Source organism: Lepidochelys kempii, chromosome 3 (assembly GCF_965140285.1).
Source record: "Lepidochelys kempii isolate rLepKem1 chromosome 3, rLepKem1.hap1, whole genome shotgun sequence".
In the NCBI taxonomy this organism is placed as follows: Eukaryota; Metazoa; Chordata; order Testudines; family Cheloniidae; genus Lepidochelys; species Lepidochelys kempii.
The window spans coordinates 141,078,616-141,103,518 of record NC_136382.1 but is presented as its reverse complement, the minus strand read 5'-3'; the positions used below and the strand labels follow the sequence as shown (position 1 = coordinate 141,103,518).

At 39.3% G+C, this 24,903-nt stretch overlaps 2 protein-coding genes across 14 annotated transcripts in view; one reads left to right on the top strand and one right to left on the bottom strand.

The window, feature by feature from the left end:
• Positions 1-7,913, top strand: part of AKT3 (AKT serine/threonine kinase 3) — a 270,822-nt gene extending 262,909 nt beyond the window's left edge. For all 4 annotated transcript variants that reach the window (XM_073338271.2, XM_073338263.2, XM_078852231.1 and 1 more), the window contains one exon: positions 4,386-7,913. In XM_073338271.2, the coding sequence (XP_073194372.1) occupies positions 4,386-4,471 (86 nt within the window). In that variant the 3' untranslated portion in view covers positions 4,472-7,913. The remainder of the gene's footprint in view (positions 1-4,385) is intronic.
• A 1,161-nt stretch (positions 7,914-9,074) lies between these two features.
• Positions 9,075-24,903, bottom strand: part of SDCCAG8 (SHH signaling and ciliogenesis regulator SDCCAG8) — a 155,702-nt gene continuing 139,873 nt past the window's right edge. For 7 of the 10 annotated variants that reach the window (XM_073338258.2, XM_073338257.2, XM_073338254.2 and 4 more), the window contains 2 exons: positions 15,072-15,198; positions 9,075-9,457 (listed from right to left, as the gene is read on the bottom strand). In XM_073338258.2, the coding sequence (XP_073194359.1) occupies positions 9,437-9,457; positions 15,072-15,198 (148 nt within the window). In that variant the 3' untranslated portion in view covers positions 9,075-9,436. The other 3 variants (XM_073338251.2, XM_073338253.2, XM_073338250.2) reach the window with 1 other exon arrangement.

Sequence of the window (24,903 nt, the reverse complement as noted above, 5' to 3'; positions counted from 1 at the left end):
GTAAGCGTAGTGAGGTTACATATTTTAGCCCATGAGATTTCTGAACAACCTCATAATTCCATAAATTATTTAATGAGGCAAATGCCAATTTCTAAACATCTTGTTTGTTTGCTAATAAAGGCCCCAATTCAGCAAAGTACTTAAGCACATGCTAGATTTCAAGCATATATATGTATACTCCCATTGACTCCAATGAGACTATTCAGATGTTTAAAGATAGTAGGCACATACTTAAATACCTTTCTGCAACAGGGTCAGAAAAGAGCACACATTGCCACAGAGAACAGATATCTCCTGTCTAGACAGCCTGATTTTTTTGTTTTAGATGAAATTCACTCCAGTGCAGAGGCCTCATGCTAGGCTCCACGCACAAGAGCCCTTAATGCCATTATTAATTTAAGTGGTGCATTGCACCTTGTGCAGACCCTCTGCACTTGGGCAAGTTTTACTCTTAATACACATTGCATTTACCCAGTTTATCTACATATCTATAAATCAATATTTGATCATTCTAACTTGTATTTAATAAAAAAAAGTTGTCACATGGGAAACAATATTCCAAACTCCAGTGGACAATATTTTAAATAGATTTCCTCTCTAAAGAGGTATTGGTTTTTATTACGTTTTGCATAACAAAAAAGTATGTATAGAATTATAGCATATGAAGGCAGCACACGCTATACTTAAGGTTGAGTTTTAAGTTTGCCCTCTCTTTTTTTTGGTGGCTTATAACTTTCTCAAACACATTCCTTTTTTAATCAGATTTTCTGGCTTGGTGTGCCATTCTAGAAGTGGTTTTTTTTTTTTTTTTTTTTTAGAAGTAAACTTGAACAGAGCCATTTTAGCTGTTTTTGAGTTCTGCATATTTTTTAAAATAAAATAACACCCCCATCTTCTCCATGTATTTGAATGAGAATTTTTATATATGCATAACTTTAAAAAACTGATCAGATTTTGTTTGAATTTAGATCAGTTTAGAGAAAATGGGTTGAGTATTTTGAAGTGATGAACTTTACACTTGAGGAGAAATTGACTATTTTTTGTCAGGGTAAAGCAGGAATGGTAAAGAAAGTTTGGGCATTATGAAGTGCTTCAGCTTTGAATCTAATTCTGGGCTGATCATCAGTCAATTTCATGAATGTTTTAAGTTAAATGGCCTAGAGTTTGAGACAGTTCCAAGTTTAAGATTATCCCAGTTTTAAGACTGTACATAGTTTGAGAGAGCCCTGCATTTTAAACTGCTTTAGTTTTAACTCATATGAAATCAATTGAATTGGATATAGTGTACTTAGATTTTTCAGAAAGCCTTTGACAGGGTCCCTCATCAAAGGCTCTTAAGCAAGGTAAGTTGTCATGGGATAACAGGGAAGGTCGTCTCATGGATTGGTAACTGGTTAAAAGATAGGAAACAAAGGGTAGAAACAAATGGTCAGTTTTCAGAATGGAGAGAGGTAAATCGTGGTGTCTCCCAGGGGTCTGTACTGGGCCCAGTCCTATTCAATATATTTATAAATGATCTGGAAAAAGGGGTAAACAGTGAGGTGGCAAAATTTGTAGATGATACAAAATTGCTCAAGGTAGTTAAGTCTCAGGCAGACTGTGAAGAGCTACAAAAGGATCTTTCAAAACTGGGTGACTGGGCAACAAAATGGCAGATTCTGAAATTCAGTGTTGATAAATGCAAAGTAATGCACATTGGAAAACTTAATCCCAACTATACATATAAAATTGTAGGGTCTAAATTGGTTACCACCACTCAAGAAAGAGAACTTGGAATCATTGTGGATAGTTCTCTGAAAACATCCACTCAATGTGCAGCATCAGTCAAAAAAGCAAACAGAATGTTGGGAATCGTTAAGAAAGGGATAGATAATAAGACCGAAAATATCATATTGCCTCTATATAAATCCATGGTATGCCCACATCTTGAATACTACGTGCAGATTTGGTCACCCCATCTCAAAAAAAGATATTATAATAAGAAAAGGTTCAGAAAAGGGCAACAAAAATTATTAGGGGTGTAGAACGGCTGCCATATGAGGAGAGATTAATAAGATTGGGACTTTTCAGCTTGGAAAAGAGACGACTAAAGGATATGATAGAGATCTATAAAACCGTGACTGGTGTGGAGAAAGTAAGAAAGAAAGTGTTATTTACTCCTCATAACACAAGTACTAGGGGTCACCAAACGAAATTAACATGCAGCAGGTTTAAAACAAAAGGAAGTGTATTTTCCACACAACGCACAATCTGTGGAACTCTTTGCCAGAGGATGTTGTGAAGGCCAAGACTATAACAGGGTTCAAAAAAGAACTAGGTAAGTTCATGGAGGATAGGTCCATCAATGGCTATTAGCCAAGATGGACAGGGATGGTGTCCATAGCCTCTGTTTGCCAGAAGTTGGGAATGGGTGACAGGAGATCACTTGATAATTGCCTGTTCTGTTCATTCCCTCTGAGGCCCCTGGCATTGGCCACTGTCGGAAGACAGGATACTGGTCTAGATGGACATTTGGTCTGACTTAATGTGGCCATCCTTATGAGTGATCCTCCCCTAGCTGGTTAAATCAGCTTTAGGGATAGATTACATCTTGGTGTGGCATGAAGTGACTGCCCTGAACTAAAGAATCTGAGCCTGTACTTTAAAACTACAGTAACTCCTCACTTAAAGTCATCCCAGTTAATGTTGTTTTGTTGTTATGTTGCTGATCAATTAAGGAACATGCTCATTTAAAGTTGTGCAGCGCTCCCTTATAACATTGTTTGGCAGCCGCCTGCTTTGTCCACTGCTTGCAGAAAGAGCAGCCCTTGGAGCTAGGTGGTGGGGGCTTGGAACCAGGATGGACCAGCAGCCCCCCATCGATTCCCTGTGCGGCAGGTGCCCAGCAAGCTATCAATTGCCAGCAGTTCTGCTGTCCCTCTCCCCACTGCCCTGTGCAGCCTCCTGCCAATATCAGGGTGTCCCCTCCCCCTGCTCCTGTACCTTATCTCCAGAAAGTGGGGGGGAAGACATGACAGGGCTCAGGACAGGGAGCTTGCTGGCAGCAGCTGCTGTCTCAACTTGCTGATCTGCTTAAAAAGACAATGTACTTAGAGTGCGGTCAGCATACTTAAAGGGGCAATGCATGTCTCTCTCTGCCATGCTGTCTCCCCTCCCTCCATTCCTGCTACCTTGTAGAGTGTGAGGCTACATTAACAACAATGTGTTAACCCTGGAGGACTCAGCCGAGTGCTAGGTCAATATTTAGCAGTGAGGCATTCCCTGGGAAATATCCCACCCTCTGACTTTACCACCTCAACCAAGCTTCACAATCATCATTGCTGTGTACAGTATTAAATTGTTTGTTTAAAACTTACACTGTGTATATCTGTGTACATACATATATATAAAATACAATGTTTTTCAGTAACATAACTACAACGTTAAGCAAGAAGTTACTGTACAACTGTTAGTTTAAGAACCACTTTTCTTCACATTTGGCCTATTTTGTGGATCTCATTGAAATTTAAAAATCAGACTGATTATTTTAAATACATCTAACTTCTATGTTAAGTATGGTGATATAAAAAAAGTATATATTGTGCTAGTTTAAACTTAAATGTAAAAGGAGACCATATTTGAAAGCATAAGCACAATGGGGCAGAATTGAGTATTGATTGTTACTTCCACATGTACTCACTTTTGAGAACTTGATTACTCCAAGTTGTATTAATTTTAGATTCTTTGCCTGGAATATATGGAGACATAAGTATGTCATTGAGGAGAACAGTTTCAATTGGAGTCTCTAAAGATAGGGTTTTTTAATGTATATAATTTAAGAATTTAGTGTGCATTCCAGGAAATATTGCAAAGCTAAATGTAACTGTTTTCCATTTTTTTAAAAAAAAATACTATGTGCAACTTGTATGCAGTGGTCACTCTTTAAACATTTTTTCCATTTTGAGATTATTACATGTTCTAGCAGCAGTCTCCATTTTAACAAAAGCAAATCTTTCAAAATAGAAGAATCTTTAAATTTGATCATTGTAAAAATATAGTTCCCTGATCAATTTTGAGAAATAGTTTGCTCCCTAAGACAATAGAGCAGTTTTCTCCTGAAGACAGCAGAGAGTTTTCTTCCCCAGCTTTTCATCGCCTATATTGACTGGTCTCTAACTGGCACATGTTGACTGTTGTAGACAGTTGCAAAGGTGATTGGAATTTGATTGGATCTGAAGTAATACATACATATATAAAAGAAATAAATTATAAATATATACTTATCTGGTTTTACTTAAATTCAACCCGTTTTATACAACAGTCACTGAAATGTTATTTAACAGACAATTAAAAAAAAAAAATTTTGTGGTGAATAAATTAAAACATTAAGCTTTCCCCTCCCACAGATGATGAGGATGGTATGGACTGCATGGACAATGAGAGGCGGCCACATTTCCCTCAGTTTTCCTACTCTGCAAGCGGACGAGAATAACTTTTTTTTTGTTTGTTCTTCTGCTTCACTGTCATCTTAGGTTTATCACTGAAAACGATTCATGAACATCACCACCAGTACTAGCCATTAAGATTGCAGGGGCACTTTCAGAGGTCATTCAAAATTGAAAAGTTCCCTCCCTCTCCAACAGGCCTTTTAGTTTTTGCATGAAATTTTGTATCAGTCTGTCTCCTCCTGTTGCTGCTCCCCCGTCTCAGTATAATAGCAACGTCAAGAAGTAATTTTGAAATCTTTTGAAATCAGATGACTTAAATCCTCCATTGTATACAGTGGGGGCTAAATGAAACATGTGGGTTCCCGATGCATTTTCTCATTTCTTCTAGAAGACAAATCAGAATTGTAATTAGTCTAAAAGGATGAGTTTATAATGTTTTCTTGCATCTGTTTGTGCTGGTCAGAACAAGGAAAGGTAGGGGGTGGTGATGTAAATATGCAAGGTTTTTGTTAGGCATATCATTACTTGACGCAGGTCTATGTCATTAACATCTGGCTGGAACGTGTTTGGGAAACATTTTAATTACTGTTGGATTCTACAGAAGAAGCAGAAGGGCTGGGCTCACCCAGCCTGCCACTTAGACTTCCAGATTCATGTGCAATCATGGAGAATTGAACATTCTACATGCAAGAAACGAAGGCATAAAAGCAGCATTTAAAGTTGTTTAAAGGTCTTATAATTTGCACCAGATAACATCTTTCTCATGCTTTTCTCTGTCTTTCTTGATATACATCACCCCTGATGGCTGAAGAATGTAGACAGGCATAATGGTATTGCTTTTCACCAAAATTCGTGCACCAAGGTAAACAGGTGTTTGCCATATTTGTTTTTATTTTGAGTTTGTGAATTAGCTTTTCTCCAGGTGTTTAACTCTGAATATATATATATATATATATTTTTTGTTATACTGCGGTAGTATTTATTTTTAGTGATAAGGATTGTATGCGTCAGGTTTGCAAATGCTGCTACATCTTAGAACAGGCTTATAGCAGTTTATTTTGTAATATATGGAAGGACTGTACAAGCTGAAGAGAATAACGCACTTTTTCTCCCATGTGGAAATTTTAACAAGGCTCTGAAATTGTACATATTACTTAGAATTGGGCTTTTGTGGATGAAATACTGTCATATAATTCTTTGGTGCTGTAGATGAGGACATTCCAACTCCATGTGCCAAGAGGTCAAAAATGCTATGTCTGTGCTCCACTAAAGATTAAACTAATATAAAAGCCTGGCAGCACAATAGAAATTTTTGGTTTTATATGGAGAAAATGCATTGAAACAATTGAAACCCCAATGATTACAAGAAAAGCACTTTATTATAATTCTGCAAACAGTAGATTGATGGTAACATTTGACCTGAACCAAGTAGGTAAAGAAACCCAGCATGTGAAGTATGACAACTGACTGACTGACTGAATTTAAACCATCATGGGTAAACACCGCACTGAAAGGAAAATGTTGTCTTTCCATTCCTGAAGATCTGTATTTAGCAGGATGTGTGCACAAATCTTAGCTTTGGTCTTCTTTAAAGATCATTTGAATAATAAACCTTTTGGTGCTAGGAGTTGGGATATTCCAAAGTTGCCAGGAAGTGCAGTAAGGGTGAGTATGTGCCCTTGCTAATGACGTCAGAATATCCTGGGATTATTATTGAAGTACCTTGTTAGCTCCCATGTAGAATGTGATATCTTAGAGTATTATTGATAGCATTGTATCACTTAGTAAATGACTTTTGAAAGAAGAAATGTTCATATGCAGATGCCTTATCCTCTTGACATTTAAAGTTAACTATCTTAGCATGAAGATCACTGCTGGCAGTGGATGTGCTGAGGTGGTCAAGGGGTAGATGGGCATTTTAGCAAGGCAGCTAAGACAGACTCAGATAATTTTTCATGTTTCTACCTAAGCAAAGTTTTATCTTTAATAATCAACAGATAAGAGGTGTATCTTTGTGTATGCTCTAACCACATATGATCTCGCCCTATCACCTTATAACACTACTCATCTTTAGAGAATGGCACTTCAGAGAGAAAGGCGCACAGTCAATACATCATAGGTCTATTCTGCACCTTTTTGTAAAAATTTCTACACTGAAATAGTGATGATTTAAACCAACTAAATAGTAAATAGAACATTGACTAGTTCTCTAGAAATGCCTCATAGATGCAAACTAAAACTGTGTTGTTTAAAAATCTCCAGTATATGTCTCCATTTTCCTCTTTTTCAGTTTGTGTTAGCAATAAATACCTTGTGCATTTCCTGAAGTTTAATGAGAAGCCAGGGTTGTGCTTCGGGCTGATGGTTCCTCATGTGTAGGACAGGCCCTGTGGCTAGATCATTATTGCTTATGTAGTTTGCAGTAAATATCAATTATTTGAAAACTTTAAGACTTCACTCTGAATTGCATAACCTGTCTCCACAATTACCTTTTATCAAGTTTATTACAGACACAGTTAATGTTAACTGAATGCTGCCTGGAGTTTGGGAATTCCTGACTTCTGCTACCAATGTTCGAAATAGACAAAAGAGAAATCTCAAAGCTGTGCTGAAAGAGATGGCTGAAGCATCTCTCTCTTCTGCTTGTCCTCAGCTGTAGTTTGGATTGGGACAGCAGTCAGTAGCTGGTACCTTGAGCCTTCCAATCATAGTACATTTCAGACTTTGACTCCAGCTTGTACTGACTTCCATGACATACAGTATGCCCTCTTATACTGCAGCCATCTTTGAGGAAATGTGTCATTTCTGTTTGGATTTTGGCAGTTTTGCACACAGCTTTGCTTTCCACACTAATCCAATACATTCCTGTTGCTAAAGGAACATTTATTCCAGTATTGTTTTACATTTTTCTTTTGACATGTCATGTCATCTTTATTTGTGGCTTCTTAAAGCTGACTGTTCTTGCAGGGGCCATGAGCTTCTCCTAGAGTACAAAAGTAAGGTCCTTCCTTACTAACTGCAGGGTCTATGTTACACCTCAATGTACACACTTTGCTGCTACTGTTTGTACTGTCTACAGTAGAATTTCCTTATCTTGCTCCTGGTAGTGCATTACAGGCAAGCATGAAATGTAAAGTATTTATTTAAATAAAAAAACCCTCTAAATTGGTAATTGAATTACCTCCCTGTAGCTTTAGAGTTTGACATTTCTTGATCTTGCTCGTTCTTTCATTAGATACTTGCAAGATCTAGTCATGTGGTTAAGGATATTAAGCAGACAACTATGAACCCAAGAAACCGTATAACTGTTGGTCATACTTAAACTGTTTATTTCCTTAAGTATATGACCCACAAGGATGTGAAATAACTACAAGAAACTGTTTTTGTACACTGTACATCCTTAGTATTTTTACACGTATATGATAGGGATGCACATTATTTTCCTTCGTACAGACAGCTTAAATAAAGCACTATGTCAATCTGCTACTTCTGTGTTAATGCTGCTTTTCTTCTGAAGTTTTGTAAATACATATGTTGAAGTTTGCTGCAAATGAAGTACTTTTTATATCGGATATTAAATATATGTAGGATAAAATTCCTAGCTTGTGCCATATACAGTGGTGAAAATCTGCTTGCTTTAGTTTTTCACTGTATTGCAAATCACATATGATATCTCAAGTGTGTGAGTTAGTTTAAACATTATTGATCATGACATCTAGTACTTTATTTATTTATTTTTTTTTAATTTCAGGAAGATCATCCAGTTTTGAAATCCGAATGGCCCTCACCTAGTTTTTTATAAAATATGTACATCATGATTTCCTTTTTTATCATGCATGTAATCTGATGGCCAATGTACCTCGCTGTACAGTCTCATTGATAGAATATACCACCTTTAATTTGACATCTTTCAAATACAATTTGAAATCAAATTTCTGTCACTTAAAGTCATCTACTCCTGAAAAAAGCACTAAGCTTCTTACGACTGAGCTAAATGTAGCAATGGTTTTACTAGTTGTATTTAAATAACATGTATGTTACTCTAAAGGCTTTGAATTAGTTTGGATTCCTTTAGTCACCTAATGATTACATAGGCCTTTCTCTTTACTGAAGCATAGATCACTACAGAGTATACTTTAAAGAAGTTTCAGGCTGTGATCAGATTCCTACAGGATGCTACCACCATGTGGGTTGAAGTGAATTTCACTTACCTTACTTCTGCAGTTCTCTTGAATATAGACTGCTGTTCCAACTTTATGCAGGTGATGTGAATTTTAATCTTTAGAGAGAGATGCACCATGCAAGTGTTTGTTTGTTCTGTAAGTACTTATTTATTAAGGTATGTTAGTGTTTTAATCACCTAGGAAAGAATTTATCTGGTCCGTGAAAGCTAATTTTTTTAAATTTTGATTTGAGTGCTAACCAAGACCTCATGCAAATAACTTCATATTATAAAACACTTAGCATTAGACTAGAACTTAATTGAAGAAATCTTGTACAAGGCTGTTTAAAGGGAAAAGTTTCCCGTTAGCTACATATCTTGAAAACTTCCTTCCCCTTATTACTAAAGGAGACCAGCATATATAAGGTGTTATATGCCAAAAGATAACTGCACAGCTTCCCCATAAATTCAAAATGAGACACACACACAAAAAAATCAAGGTAAGTTTATTGGTATTTACATATGTAACAAGACACACATGCTGGAATAAGTTACAAAATACATTTAAAATATTTTCTTAAAAATTACACAAACTAAATGTTAAATCCATCCTGTGCACCTGCTATTTTAACTTGATCTTGAGCCTAACCACTTCACAGGAAGCACTTGGGAAAACTCACATGCTGGAAGTCTTATTTCAAACTTTGGAAAGCTGTTTGCATTCAAAAAGGTTTAATGATTTAAATGCAACGTGTGAAACAGCTAAAGTAAATCAACTGAACTGAACCAGCAAGAGCTTTCTTTCATTTGAAAAATTGCTTTGGGTCAGCTTCAACCAAGTCAGCATTCAGACTGGTATACAGGGTAACTGAAAGATAAAAATAAAATATGGGATTATAAATAACTTGTGTTGCATAGTTACTTGCATTTCTAATTTGTTTGTAACTCTTCTTCCTGTGCTTAAGTTCTCAGAAATGAAGTTCATCAGTTGTTACGAATGTGGTAATGCAATGTAAACAAATTTTCAAAGTTAAACTTCCTGTGGACCTGCTGTCCTTGGCTTTTTTCAAGATCAAAAATCTTACAGGTAGTAAGAACAGAGCCATCTGATCCCTGAAAAACAAGATCTCCAGTCATTGTTCATGTTTACCAGTAAGTAAGAGCTCTTGTTTTAGGGCATGTCTAAGGTGCTGCCCCTTCTCCTTTCCAGGAAAAAGGTAGCAGGTTTGTGCCAGAGACTATTTACTGTGAATTGTTCAGACTGTAGATAGTGTGGGCTGCTGTATCAAAACAGGAAGCTGCTTCTGTTCTGTTAAGAAACCTCTGGTGGGAAGACTAATTTGCAACTTTTCTGCTCTTCATAGCTATTGTGTGTATGTAAACACTTGCATTTCGCTATCCCAGCTCAAATACTGTTCATTGGACCATCATTAACTATCTAGAATGAAACTCTGAATAAGATGTTTCATGTAAATTGAGAAAAAGGCCATTTAAATTTCTAACGTTCTTACAGCTATTCTATCTTTAGATGACTGAAGCTTTTATTGAAATGTATAAGGTAAGTAGGACTTGAGTTGCTCCTAGAATTCAGAGGGCACTGGATTAAGCAAGGAGAATTCTGCTATGTAACAAGACGTGGCCCATTTAGGGAAGCCAATAATCTGGTAAACAAGCAGTCTATTAAGGCAGTTGAGGGGAGAGAATAGTGTATGCACCCCTCAATACAGTACCAGGAACTATGTCAAAGAGGGGTCTATCGCAATCAAACGGTTTATATACTGTATATTATTAAACCTTTATATAGCATAACTCGGGTGGGAGCAAAACAGATTCGCTCTCTGATAGTTGGGTATGGAGGAAGCTCAGCATTTATTGCTCGCTCTCCTGATTTGGGAGCAACAGGAGTTCAGAGCAGAAGCCAGACTTTCAAAAGTGGGAGCTTAAATGCCATGATTAGGTACCTACTTTAATGGCCTTTCATAAGTACTCAGCACTTTTTGAAATCCGGCCACTTAGGTAGGTTATAAATAGGGCCTTTGGACCCTAATTTTGGGCTCCTTGTTTTGAAGAAGTTTATTTCTAAAAAAATATGGTATAGTTCAAACAGAAATTACGGGCTGCGGTTCTATAGCTTGTTATATCCAGGGCTTTGGAGCAGAGCCCGGAGCTGGAGCACAGAGCAGCTCCGGAGCAGTGGAGCTGGAGCGGAGCCAGAGCACAGCTCCAAAGCCCTGGTTATATCAGACCAGATTATCATAATCGTCCCTTCTGGCCTTAAATCTGTCAATGACGATCATGGCCTCCAAGCATCTTAAACAGTGGGTGGTGTACCAAGCAATTGACCATATTTAACCCATTTGCAGCTATGAGAGAGACAAGTGCAAAGAACATGCTTTGAGTTTCATGAGAGAAAGAAATAGATTCCGATCAGAAAAGGGAAATTAGAAGGTCCGTTGCTAATTACATTCAACCTGTGTTAGACAGAGGGGATTGAGGATTTAAAATTCTCTGGTGGGCTGTGGGACAAATATTTTCAAAATGATTATTTCTAACTCAAAACTCCCAGAACCTTCATTACAACTTTGTGAGCAAATAAAATAATACGGTGATACCCTCAGTCATAAGGCAACAGCTAATATTATTTGTGACCACTTTCTCCAGAAATTAAAACCTCTTTTCACTTGTGATAGCACTTTCTACAACATGTTAAACACCTGATTGGTACTAAGAGCCCTCAAGTCCCGTTCCTTGTGGTAGCTGAAAAACTGGCAGGACTGGCCTTTTTGTTAAATTGGTAAAATCACAAGAACTTGTCCAGCAAATGTAAGAACATTTCAGCTGAAAAGATTTTCAGAACAGTCTAGACACTTTTGTGGCCCTTGAATGCTAAGAATAAGGGAAATACTAACATGGGGTTAGAGTGTAATAGAATCAACTTGTCTCTTAAGGCAAATACCAAATACAGATGCTAAATGTACTATTCAGTTTTTGTTTTCCCCACTCGTGTAACTGCATTAAAATGCTGGATTGAATTTTCAGCACAAAAAGTAGTGTGTACGTGGGAATATGAATACCTGTAGCTTGGACAGCGTGGTCACACTGGTACCAATAATGCCAAGGGTGAGATGATTTCCATGTCAAATTACATGTAAACTAAGGCTGTCAAGTGATTAAAAAAATTAATGATTAATTGTGCTGTTAATAGAATACCATTTATTTAAATATTTGAAAATGTAGAAAACATCCAAAAAATATACTGATTTCAATTACACCGAATACCTACAGTGCTCACTTTATATTTTTTATTACAAATATTTGCACTGTAAAAACAAAATAGTATTTTTCAATTCACTTCATACAAGTACTGTAGTGCAATCTCTTTATTGTGAAAGTTGAATTTACAAATGTAGAATTATGTACCAAAAAACCCTGCATTCAAAAACAAAACAATGTCTGAGTGATTGGCCTTGTAGGCTCTAAAATGTTACAAACAGGTTTGTTTAAGTTCGCAGAAGATAATGCTACCTGCTTCTTGTTTACAATGTCACCTGAAAGTGAGAACAGGTGTTCTCATGGCACTGTTGTAGCTGGCATTGCAAGATATTTACATGTCAGATGCACTAAAGATTCATATGTCCCTTGATGCTTCACCCACCATTCCAGAAGACGTGTCCATGCTGATGATGGATTCTGCATGATAACGATCCAAAGCAGTACAGACCAACTCATGTTCACTTTAATCATCTGAGGCAGATGCCACCAGGAGAAGGTTGATTTTCTTTTTTGGTGTTTCAGGTTCTGTAGTTTCCACATCAGTGTTGCTCTTTTAAAATGTCTGAAAGCATGCTCCACACCTCATCCCTCTCAGATTTTGGAAGGCACTTCAGATTCTTAAATCAAGTGTTGTAATTATCTTTTTAGAAATCTCACATTGGTATCTTCTTTGCATTTTGTCAAATTTGCAGTGAAAGTGTTCTTAAAACGAACACCACGTGCTGGATCATCATCAGACTGCTACAACATGAAATATATATGGCAGAATGCAGGTAAAAAAGAGCAGGAGACATACCATTCTCCCCCAAGGAGTTTAGTCAGAAATTTAACACTTTTTTTTTTTAACAAGCATCATAAGCATGGAAACATGTCTTCTGGAATAGTGGCTGGAGCATGAAGAGGCAATGCCAGCTACAAAAGTGCCATGCAAATGTCCGGTCTCACTTTCTGGTAATTGTAAATTAAATTGTAATTGTAAATTAAAGGAGGGCAGCATTATCTGCTGTAAATGTAAACAAACTTGTTTCTCTTAGTGATTAGCTGAACAAGAAGTAGGACTGAGTGGACTTGTGGGCTCGAAAGTTTTACATTGTTTTGTTTTTGCATGCAGTCATGTAACCAAAAAACCTACATTTGAAATTGCACTTTAGTACTTTGTATGAGGTGAACTGAAAAATACTATTATCATTTTTATGGTACAAATATAAGATGAGCACTGTGCAGTTTGTATTCTGTGTTGTATCTGAAATTGATATTTGAAAATCAAACAATATTAAGTTTCAAGGGGTGTTCTGTTTAACAGTGCAATTAATTTTTTTAATCCTGATTAATTTGAGTTACTCATGTGACATTAACTGCGATTGACAGCCCTAATGTAAACCTGTTCTTCGTTTTCAGATATCTTCTCCTATTCATTTCAATATTAAATGCAGCAATTGCTACAATTTTGAAGAAAAAAGCAGTTTGTTATAGGATCACATATAGATTTGAATAATCATCATAGGGAGCAGCCTTCAATCCTCATGTCAGACCAGAAGACAAATGTCTTATTCTCTACCTATGTAAAAATCTGCATTAAAGTATTAGTGACTAGTCCTCATTTCTCCTATCCATCCAGGTTCCTACCTTGTCCCCATCAGCATCCATGTCTGAGCTTCATGGCTCTATTTGGATAAGTGACATTTCAGTTGCACATATTCAAATTTGCAAATAAAACATGCAACAATAAATTTAGCTCAAAGAGCACTGTGCACAATTTAAAAAATCAGGCCAGACTGCTAGGTGTTGGTGGTAAAAAGCCTTGACTGCAGCCCACATTCCCTGTTTTAACAAATGCATCCTTTACAACTGCAAAGCCGACTTTCAGTGGTAACAATATTCAATTTAGTTAGCAGCACATCTAGAAGGTGGGCAGCAGTACACAACCATGACTATCTGATTTAACTGAAAATCTGCCACATCTCAGAGTCCTTAATGCAACATTCTTCAGCTTCTAAAGAGCTTAAACATGGAACACAGTGATTGCCATGACATTTGCCCACAGATACCATAAACAAGTAAATGGGAGGTAACAGTAGTTTTTATTCTAGACAGAGGGAAAATTGGTAACTCGGGTACTCTAGGCAGCATTAAAAATACCACCTTTCCCTGTAGTCACTATGATGTGTTTTTTATTTAGTTCTAGGTTAAAGCATCCTGATATTTGCCATGCATACTCTTAATCATGCTGCTGTTCACCAAAAAGTAGTTTAGCATTAAACATTGATTCTCCTTTCACACTGCAGTTTGGTACTACAAATTCCTATATTGGTCCTGTTCACATTAATGAGAGTCCAAATTTCATGTATGAACCCAGAAACTTGCTTTGTTCATGAGCCAGATGGCTTGGTATCACAGTCGAATCAGTTAATTTACTTAGTCACAGAAACAAAGGCTTAATTATGTGCTAGATTTGGAGACTGTTTAATTCAGCAGTTCAGTTACAGTTTAAAAAGTCATGATTCTCTTCCTCCTTTCCAAAGTAGTGAATGATTAAAGGGGCAGCATCCAACTTAAAAATCAGTGTCTGAAAAATGTTACTTTTAACAGTAGCTTGCAGACTGCCCCCCTACAGAAGCAAGGCCTTAACTCTGCCACTTCTTGTGGTAGGGTGGACTGCTGTGCCCATATAGATCCCCACTGAGAGTTCCCTGGTTCCTCTGTACAGTCAGTCTGGGTGGGGTTTTCGCATTGCAACAAGGGAGGCAAAAACTTCTTTAAAACAGGGAAATGAGATTGCAAAACCACAACCAGAGGGTGAGGGACTCTGTGGCAGGTGTAGCACCCTAAAACTAGAGTTTTGAAAATGATTACATTTCAATACTACACGCTAATGCTGTTAAAGAATTTTCTGTTGCCTACTATATCATCTGACATGAAGGATGAAACAAAGATTTCTGATAGGAGTTACTGGCACAAATGGTATTGGTTCTGCTTAGATGCACCTCACAGTATTTTCTTAATTTAGAGTAGGTTTAATCAGGGTGTGGGTACAACTGCCCTGCCATTCCTCTGGATCAACGAGTTATTTCTGGACTCTGAAGATTATGCATCAAGAAAGAAAACCACCTTAAAGCAAGATTGTTTAGCAAAGTCTTTATCGTTCTTGATGGCTGCAGAATATTTCCCTAGGATTTTCTTTTCTCTTGTTCCCAGTATTGGCATGGTACCTGTGTTCGCAGGAACTGCACCTCCTCTGTTAGCATCTGCCTCTCTCTGAAGAGCTGATTCTGTTTGTTGAGTAACTCCACTAGCTGCTGGGCAGTGGTTTGGCAATGCTTGTCAAGCTGGTGTAACCTGGATAAAACAGATGAAAGGATACAGCAGGGCTCTGGAATTTACCACAAGGGCTTTGATGTGAACCCCCAAGAGTACAGTGTATATATGGCAATAGAGCTCAGCTTGGCCATCATGTTGGAGTCAACTGTTCTTTAAAGGATATTTAATACAGTTCATCCCCATCCCTTAAAATAGGAGCATTTTAAAATGTTTTCACTTTTAAATTAAAAGCGTAAGGGCTAATAAATTAGTTTTTCCATTAAGTGACATCAATTAAAAAACAGAACCCATGTTCTAGTATATGTATTTCAGAATTGCATACATCACATTCCTGTCCTACAGGAAAAGGAGTCATAGAATATCAGGGTTGGAAGGGACCTCAGGAGGTCATCTAGTCCAACCCCCTGCTCAAAGCAGAACCAATCTCCAATTTTTGCCCCAGATCCCTAAATGGCCCCCTTAAGGATTAAACTCACAACCTTGGCTTTAAGCAGGCCAATGCTCAAAGCACTGAGCTATCCCTCCCCCCTCGAGTCAAGGGGATAGTACAGTTCCCAGGGCTTCTGCCTTTGGAATGCAACAGAATCAGCATCACTGCAAACTTCCTACATCAACACTCATACAGACAGCTAATAAAATCCAAGTTCACCAGTTGTGTGATACCATATCAAACCCCACGTGGGCATATTGCTTTACACAACGTCCCAACGCTCCTCACAGGAAGCAACATTCATTTAGCTTCTCCAATAAGCCTGGTCTTAACTCAGAGGGGGTGAAGAGATGTTTTGAAACTGGTCAAGGAACTTTGACTACAGGGACCGGGATTCCCAGGGGAAGGGTGTAAACAGGGAGTAAATGAGATGGTGAATAAGACTGAAAACATGAACGCCTGGCCTGTAATTAGGGTTGGAAGGATTAGATTTTTGTTGGTAAACGTTGGTTTCACCACATACACACAAATGGAAGAAAAAAATTCAGTTGCTGATAACTGAAATTTAGAGATCAGCAACGTATGAAAAATGCTGCTTCGGAACTTGGGAGTTTGATTTAAGGGTATTTATATTTTGACCTGCGATTGTATTGTAAAGGAGATCTAGCTTTAACTTGTTGAATTGCAATGTTTTTAAATCTCATTAAATAGTAACTATTAACCCCCCATAATTTCCTGCAACTGTAAAAATCTAAAAAAAATCTTAATACATTATCTGAAATTATAAAAAATAATTGAATTCTGCCAAGCATATCGATAATAGAAATAACAAGTACCCAATTTACAGCTAAGGCCCCCACCAGGGCGGGTGCACCAGTGGGTAAGCACAGCAGTAGACAGGCCTCAGGAACTTTTACCACTGTGTCACGAAAAACCCAGTAAGTCCTCTAGCTCTACATCCGATGAAGTGAGCTGTAGCTCACGAAAGCTTATGCTCCAATAAATTGGTTAGTCGCTAAGGTGCCACAAGTACTCCTTTTCTTTTAGCTCTACACTGCTAGTCTATCCCTCAGGGCTCCTGTAAGCGCCCTTTTCAGGGAAAAGTGAAAAAGGAAAAATCTGCCATTTCCTTCAGTAAGGAAAGTAAAAAAGCAAACAAGCTGGAAGCTGTATTTAAACAAATGCACCTCACTTGCTCAAGTTCATGGATACTTTCCTGTGGTAGTGTTCGGTAAGTTTTATGATGAATTATGAAAACAAAAAAAATCCTCAATAAAATAGACTCTAAATAACAAAGCAGATGACTAGAAGGGGATTATTATTTGCATTGCCTCGGCGTCCAAAGGTCTGAATCAGAAAGGGGGCCTTCCTGTGCTAGGTGCTGTATTAGGAGAAGATAGTCACTGTACAAAATGAATATCAGGAGGGAACAAGTTCTATACAGGGCCACAACAACCAAGGTAGCATCATCTGCGTACGTAAGGTGTGCTATCTGAGAAATGAAAGCAGTCACCGTATGGCTCAACACTAAAGTCTTGAGTACAGCCAGAGCATATGCTATTGGAAGTGTTACATCTGCATTTACCTGACCAAAATAACGCACGCAGAGCTTTCAAGTTGAGGTTAGACACTCAGAACCTATGCTCATGAAACATACAACTACTGTAGTATTCTGCATAGGAGCACTAGTGCCGCATACAAACAGCTCCTCAGATAACCTGAAGAGCTCATATCATAGAATATCAGGGTTGGAAGGGACCTCAGGAGGTCATCTAGTCCAATATCCATTACTGTACTCGTGCTGGCAGGTTGGGTGGGTGCTGTGTGTTTGTTTTTTGTTCGAAGGAAACTGTAAATGGACTCCTTTGTCATATCTGTTTACATTTATCATCTGGGTGCCATTAACAACGGAACCCTTCCTTGGGTAGCACTAGAGTGAAATACTGTGGTATCTCAGATGCCCCTGCAGTAACTGGGAGTAAATGCTGACCTTCCAACTGGGGTCATTGCAAGTACAGTGTCAATTAACACCCAACATAAGAATGACCCTACTGGGTCAGACCAAATGTCCATCTAGCCCAGTATCCTGTCTTCCAACAGTGGTCAGTGCCCCAGCAGGAATGAACAGAACAGGTAATCATCAAGTGATCCCTCCCCTGTCGCTCATTCCCACCTTCTGACAAACAGAGGCTAAGGATACCATTCCTGCCAACCTGGCTAATAGCCATTGATGAACGTATCCTCCATGAATTTAACCAGTTCTTTTTTGAACCCTATTATAGTCTTGGATTTCACAACATCCTCTGGTGAGGAGTTCCACAGGTTGACTGTGCGTTGTGTGAAGAAATACTTCCTTCCCCGCCCTAAACAATCAGCACTTCTGACAGACCCTACAAAAACAACCCCTTACCAGACTGCATAGAAGGAGAAAACACAATTTTGTAAGGAAACAGATCTACATGCCCAGCTTTTAAAAGATCATAAGACATTTATTTTTTAATTAATGACATCTTGGCAGTTCCTTGATGATCAAATGAGTTGGGGGGAAAATACTGACAGAGATGTTGCAGAGATGGGCCTGACCCAACACCCTAAAGCCAAGCACCCCATAACACTGGGGGAGCTTGGAACCAGACTGGAACAGGAGAGCTGACCCCACCTTAGGATAGACTGAACCAAAACCCTGGAAAGAATCACCATCAAATTTAGATGAAGTTTGGTGGGTAGGGCCATGGATTCAAACTGTGTGGCTTAGGTCTTTTAATACCAAGTTCTTCAAGGTAGGGTGATTGTTGCTAAGGGACTGATATTTATTGTGCCAGGCTTGCTATTAAGCCTAACTTTAAACATGTGACTGTAATGGGACTACTTACATGCTTAAAGTTAGGCATATGCTTAAGTATCTTGGTGAATTAGGGTGCACATGAATGAAAGGACAACATAACCTAGGCTGAACTTCCATGGCTACACCCCTAAACTACCTCTAATGACAAACTGGAGATGGAATTGAAAGTTTCTATGCAGTAATTCTGTCATGTACTTTACTATCTCTCAACTGAAGTGTAAAATAAACTGAATGAACTTACATACATCAGCTCTGCATGTGGCCACCTTGCAATATATACGCTTTTAGGAACTGCCCTGGTCAACTCTGGCACTAGTAAAAGCTTCCTCGGCTGAAACTGAAAAAAACCACTTTCTTGCTGTAGCTCACGAAAGCCTATGCTCAAATAAATGGGTTAGTCTCTAAGGTGCCACAAGTACTCCTTTTCTTTTTGCAAATACAGACTAATACGGCTGTTACTCTGAAACCTTTCTTCATAATAAAAGTCGCACAAAACCCGGTTAAAAAGAATAAGGATGTGAGACAATGCCAAAACCACGTTTTCCAATCTGCTATGTGCCATAATATGATTTTTTCCCCCAAACTACTGCAGCAGTGCTGCTGCATGGCCACATTTCAGACCACATGGTCCTCTTGGTGTGGACTATATTGCTATGTATTTAGCAATGTCTATTATCATGTTAGCACGAGCGCACATGGAGCTGATTTTACAAGCTGTATTACCATGGACTGGAGATCAGAAAGAAGCTGTAAGCGCAACCCAGCAAGCTGCAAACCCTGACAGCTGGTTTTAAGCTGCCAACCAAGTGAACAAAGAGACCATTTGATAGTATAGAATGTGCTGCTAATTACAGTCTCACACCTTGTATAACTTCTAAGGCATTACACATTAACACAAAAGTTCACTACTGTATGCATTTCTTTACTCTGGTTGTGTGGTTTCAGGGACCTAGAAATTGTGTCCTGTTTGTGTAAACAGATGCAGTTACTCTCCCAGAAGCAATATATCACTTCCAGTGCAGAAGCAATGTCTACTGTGAAGCAATGTGGTTAGAAGATATGATGCCAAACTGGGGAGAGTTGACAGGTGGGTTCTATTCCCTGCTCCGTCACTGGTTCACTGTGTGACTTGAGGACAGTCACATAATCTCTCCCTGCCTTAGCACACCCAGCTATAAGGTAGGTATTATTTACCCCTTTTTCCAAAACACTTAGAACTCTTCATCCAGAGATTCCCTCTCAGGGGTAGGGGGTTACTATTATAAATTACTTTCTTCACAGAGACACAGCAAAGAAAAACTAAAGAATCTCCTATTAGTTCTGTCCTACCCCTTTAGCATCTTGTGGTCTATAAAACTTTTTGACTCCAGGTTCCTTAACTCTGATAGTGCTAAGAGCTTGGTCCAACTTCAAAATAAAATAATAAACTGAACTTGGACTGATTTATAAACATTCCATAAAGGGCACCACCTCTCCTTTGCCCTAGTGCCTTGACATGTTTTAAAAACATGGTCCCCAGGGACACTTCTTTACTCAATAATTAACATCACCAGCAACTAAAGACATAGCTAAACTCTACAACCCCCCATCAGCATCCTCCCAGACCCTCACAGCAAAGCAACTGGTGTTTTCACCTTGATATTGCACATCACTATTTTGGATCAGAGGAAGCAAATTTCAATGATAGATGGATGCCTAATACAGAATGCCCTGCCAGCTGCCCCTCTCTTTCATGAGTGGGCTCCAGCTCTGGCATCCTCGCTGATCTCAATTCTGACAGCTTGGCACAGGGAGAACAGTGGTCTCCCAGAGAGATGGGTCCCAGAGCATCTGATGCTTTACAGATCAAAATCAACATCCTACATTCTATTGGCTCCTTGGCAGATATCCCACGTGGCCCTAAAGCCTTACTGGGTCAGGCCCATATTGTCTGTCTACACAGGATGACATATCTTGCTTTAAGCATATGAAAGATAGAATCATAGAATATCAGGGTTGGAAGGGACCCCTGAAGGTCATCTAGTCCAACCCCCTGCTCGAAGCAGGACCAATTCCCAGTTAAATCATCCCAGCCAGGGCTTTGTCAAGCCTGACCTTAAAAACCTCTAAGGAAGGAGATTCTACCACCTCCCTAGGTAACGCATTCCAGTGTTTCACCACCCTCTTAGTGAAAAAGTTTTTCCTAATATCCAATCTAAACCTCCCCCACTGCAACTTGAGACCATTACTCCTCGTTCTGTCATCTGCTACCATTGAGAACAGTCTACAGCCATCCTCTTTGGAACCCCCTTTCAGGTAGTTGAAAGCAGCTATCAAATCCCCCCTCATTCTTCTCTTCTGCAGGCTAAACAATCCCAGCTCCCTCAGCCTCTCCTCATAACTCATGTGTTCTAGACCCCTAATCATTTTTGCTGCCCTTCGCTGGACTCTCTCCAAATTATCCACATCCTTCTTGTAGTGTGTGGCCCAAAACTGGACACAGTACTCCAGATGAGGCCTCACCAATGTCGAATAGAGGGGAACGATCACGTCCCTCGATCTGCTCGCTATGCTCCTACTTATACATCCCAAAATGCCATTGGCCTTCTTGGCAACAAGGGCACACTGCTGACTCATATCCAGCTTCTCGTCCACTGTCACCCCTAGGTCCTTTTCCGCAGAACTGCTGCCTAGCCATTCGGTCCCTAGTCTGTAGTGGTGCATTGGATTCTTCCATCCTAAGTGCAGGACCCTGCACTTATCCTTATTGAACCTCATCAGATTTCTTTTGGCCCAATCCTCCAATTTGTCTAGGTCCTTCTGTATCCTATCCCTCCCCTCCAGCGTATCTACCACTCCTCCCAGTTTAGTATCATCCGCAAATTTGCTGATAATTCAATTAAAGAGACAAACTATTGCAAGTGAAGAGAAACAAGTCTTTAGTTATAGAAGTATTACTTATGTAGTTCAGTTATGTAAACAAATCCTAACCATTCTAGCACTACCCTACATTGAGACCATTTACAGCATAATCTGACAAAACGATATAGCTCCCATCTACAAATCATGCATTTAAATTATTCTCCATCTGTTGCCTCATCTTATAAAAATTCCCAATTTATACAGAGGGGTAAGAGAGCAAAAGATAACAGTGTGGGACACAAGCACAGGTTGGCAACTGGTTACATAAAAAAAGGAAACAAGATTTGGGGCATAAGGAACTGCAGCTTTAATTAGTTTGTTTCAAAGAGAAAACAAATTCTCACTCTAAACCTTAATAATCACCTGTTAGTGGTGCTATTCAGAACGTGCATGCAGCTTTATTGCAGAGTGGCCAAGATGAGGTGCACTGTTTTTGAAGTGAGGTATATGCTGCACCCTCAGACATCCCAGTTAGTATGTTAAGTTCCTTGGGGCAGAGACCAACGGCCAGGTCCTACAAAGAAGTAGGAGATGAGGGTACTCAACACCTTGCAGGATCGAGTCCCACATCTTCATGTTCTGCACAACAAATACTCTTAAATCTAAAATCAGGGTCTCTAACGGTACACCTAAACTGCAAGAGAAAAAAGAAAAAAAAAAGAGAACCTGGCAACAAGTCTCAGAGCCCAGGGTTTACAGACTCAGGCTCATGGGGCTCATGCTAAAGTGCTAAAAATAGCAAAGACCTTCTCACTCAGTCTGGAACTCAGCTCTGAAACCTGGCAAGGTAGGTGGGTCTCAGATCCTGAGTGGAAATTTCTACACTGCTATTTTTAGTGCTGTCGCATGAGCCCAAATCTGTCAACCTGGGCTCTGAGACTCACTGCTGGATGGTTGTTTTTTTTTTTTTTTGCAGTGTAGGTGTACCCGGAGAGAGTTCTCATTAAGTGGACAGACCTGCATGGAGATGAAAAGGAAGTTACTGGATACAATACCTCTTAGCTCTCATAAATTACATTTAGCAAGGACAATACCAAAGTAAAAAGAATCCCAGCTAATAGAGAATACTATTCAGGCTGTCACTGAGCTCAATAAAAAGAAAAGGAGTATTGTTGAAATCATGGTGGAATTCCTCAAGCGCTTCTTTTCCATGGGTCCAGATGATGAAGATGTCATCAATATAGCCCCTACTCTACTTGCGCTATATTGATGACATCTTCATCATCTGGACCCAAGGAAAAGAAGCGCTTGAGGAATTCCACCATGATTTCAGCAATTTCCATCCCATCATCAACCTCAGCCTGGACCAGTCCACACAAGAGATCCACTTCCTGGACACTACGGTGCTAATAAGCAATGGTCACATACACACCACCCTATACCGGAAACCTACTGACCACTATTCCTACCTACATGCCTCCAGCTTTCACCCAGACCACACCACATGATCCATTGTCTGCAGCCAAGCTCTGCGATACAACCACATTTGCTCCAACCCCTCAGACAGAGACAAACACCTACAAGATCTCTATCAAGCATTCTTACAACTACAATACCCACCTGCTGAAGTGAAGAAACAGATTGACAGAGCCAGAAGAGTACCCAGAAGTCACCTACTACAGGACAGGCCCAACAAAGAAAATAACAGAACGCCACTAGCCGTCACCTTCAGCCCCCAACTAAAACCTCTCCAACGCATTATCAAGGATCTACAACCTATCCTGAAGGACGACCCAAATCTTGGGAGACAGGCCAGTCCTTGCTTACAGACAGCCCCCCAACCTGAAGCAAATACTCACCAGCAACCACATACCACACAACAGAACCACTAACCCAGGAACCTATCTTTGCAACAAAGCCCGTTGCCAACTGTGCCCACATATCTATTCAGGGGACACCATCATAGGCCTAATCACATCAGCCACACTATCAGAGGCTCGTTCACCTGCACATCTACCAATGTGATATATGCCATCATGTGCCAGCAATGCCCCTCTGCCATGTACATTGGTGAAACTAGACAGTCTCTACGTAAAAGAATAAATGGACACAAATCAGATGTCAAGAATTATAACATTCATAAACCAGTCAGAGAACACTTCAATCTCTCTGGTCACTCGATTTCTGATCTAAAAGTGACTATTCTTCTACAAAAAAAACTTTGAAAACAGACTCCAACGAGAGACTGCTGAATTGGAATTCATTTGCAAATTGGATACAATTAACTTAGGCTTGAATAGAGACTGGGAGTGGTTGAGTCATTATACAAAGTAAAACTATTTCCCCTTGTTTATTCTCTTTGCCCCTCCCCCTTCTTGTTATCTCCTGGAAATGTGCTGGAAATGGCCCACCTTGATTATCACTTCAAAAGGTTTTCTCTTTCCCCACCCCACTCTCCTGCTGGTAATAGCTCATCTTAAGTGATCACTCTCCTTACAATGTGTATGATAAACACCCATTTTTTCATTGTCTGTGTGTATATAAATCTCCTCACTGTATTTCCCACTTTATGCATCCGATGAAGTGAGCTGTAGCTCATGAAAGCTTATGCTCACATAAAATGGTTAGTCTCTAAGGTGCCAGAAGTACTCCTTTTCTTTTTGCGAATACAGACTAACATGGCTGCTACTCTGAAAACTGAGCTCAGTGTAGATGGTACACTGGGTTTTGGACAGGCCTTCTACACTGTGGTGAATCTCATCCAAAGAAAATAAAGTTTCATGCACAAAATGATAGTAACACAAAAAGTTATGTTGACATTTTCTGTGTACCAGACAAAATGATATCTTCACAGGAGTGAAGTATTTGGTATTTCTATTCTAATAGTGAGGCTTTCGACATAAATATATTGACAGGTCTCTGCTCCAGGGAGTTTACAACCCAAATTATACTCAATAATCCCACAGGTGACTATGAACAAAGAGGAGAGGATGGTATGAAGCTTGTTAGTCCCTCTCCAGATGTTTACATTTATTATCAATAAACTGATCCATTGGGGTTTGCAGACAGCATCCAGACTAAAGAGCAGGATTGGGGATTTTAGACCTGAAAAAGTGGACTCATTAAAAGATTAACTTATTTTAGTGCCATCAGGTTACGCATGCAAGACACTTCCACTCTTCACTGCATAGCTGAATTTGGGGAAGTAGTATGATTAAATTACAGCAACCTGCAGCAGCTAAACCACCAAATTCAATAACCATGCTGCATTTACTGGCACACATCTTAATTAGGTTTTAATACAAGTAATCTGATAACTACTCCTGGCCAGCCAGGGCAGGACTGTCAGTGCTGAAAGCTGTGTTATTTAGCTGCTCTTCCGGTATACTGCAGCAGCCTCCCCACTGACCCTTGTCAAAGAACCCCATCTGCTGGTTGCCACGGTAACTGAAGGCAACCAATTGAGCTGAACAGAGTGTCTTGGAAATAAAGTCAATGGCCAAAGGAATTCAGCTAAGAGTAATAAATCATTTAGTAAAAGGGAGTCTTCATAAATCTGTATTATGAGAACAACTGCATAACTGTAGGTTAGAGGAGCAGTGGTGGA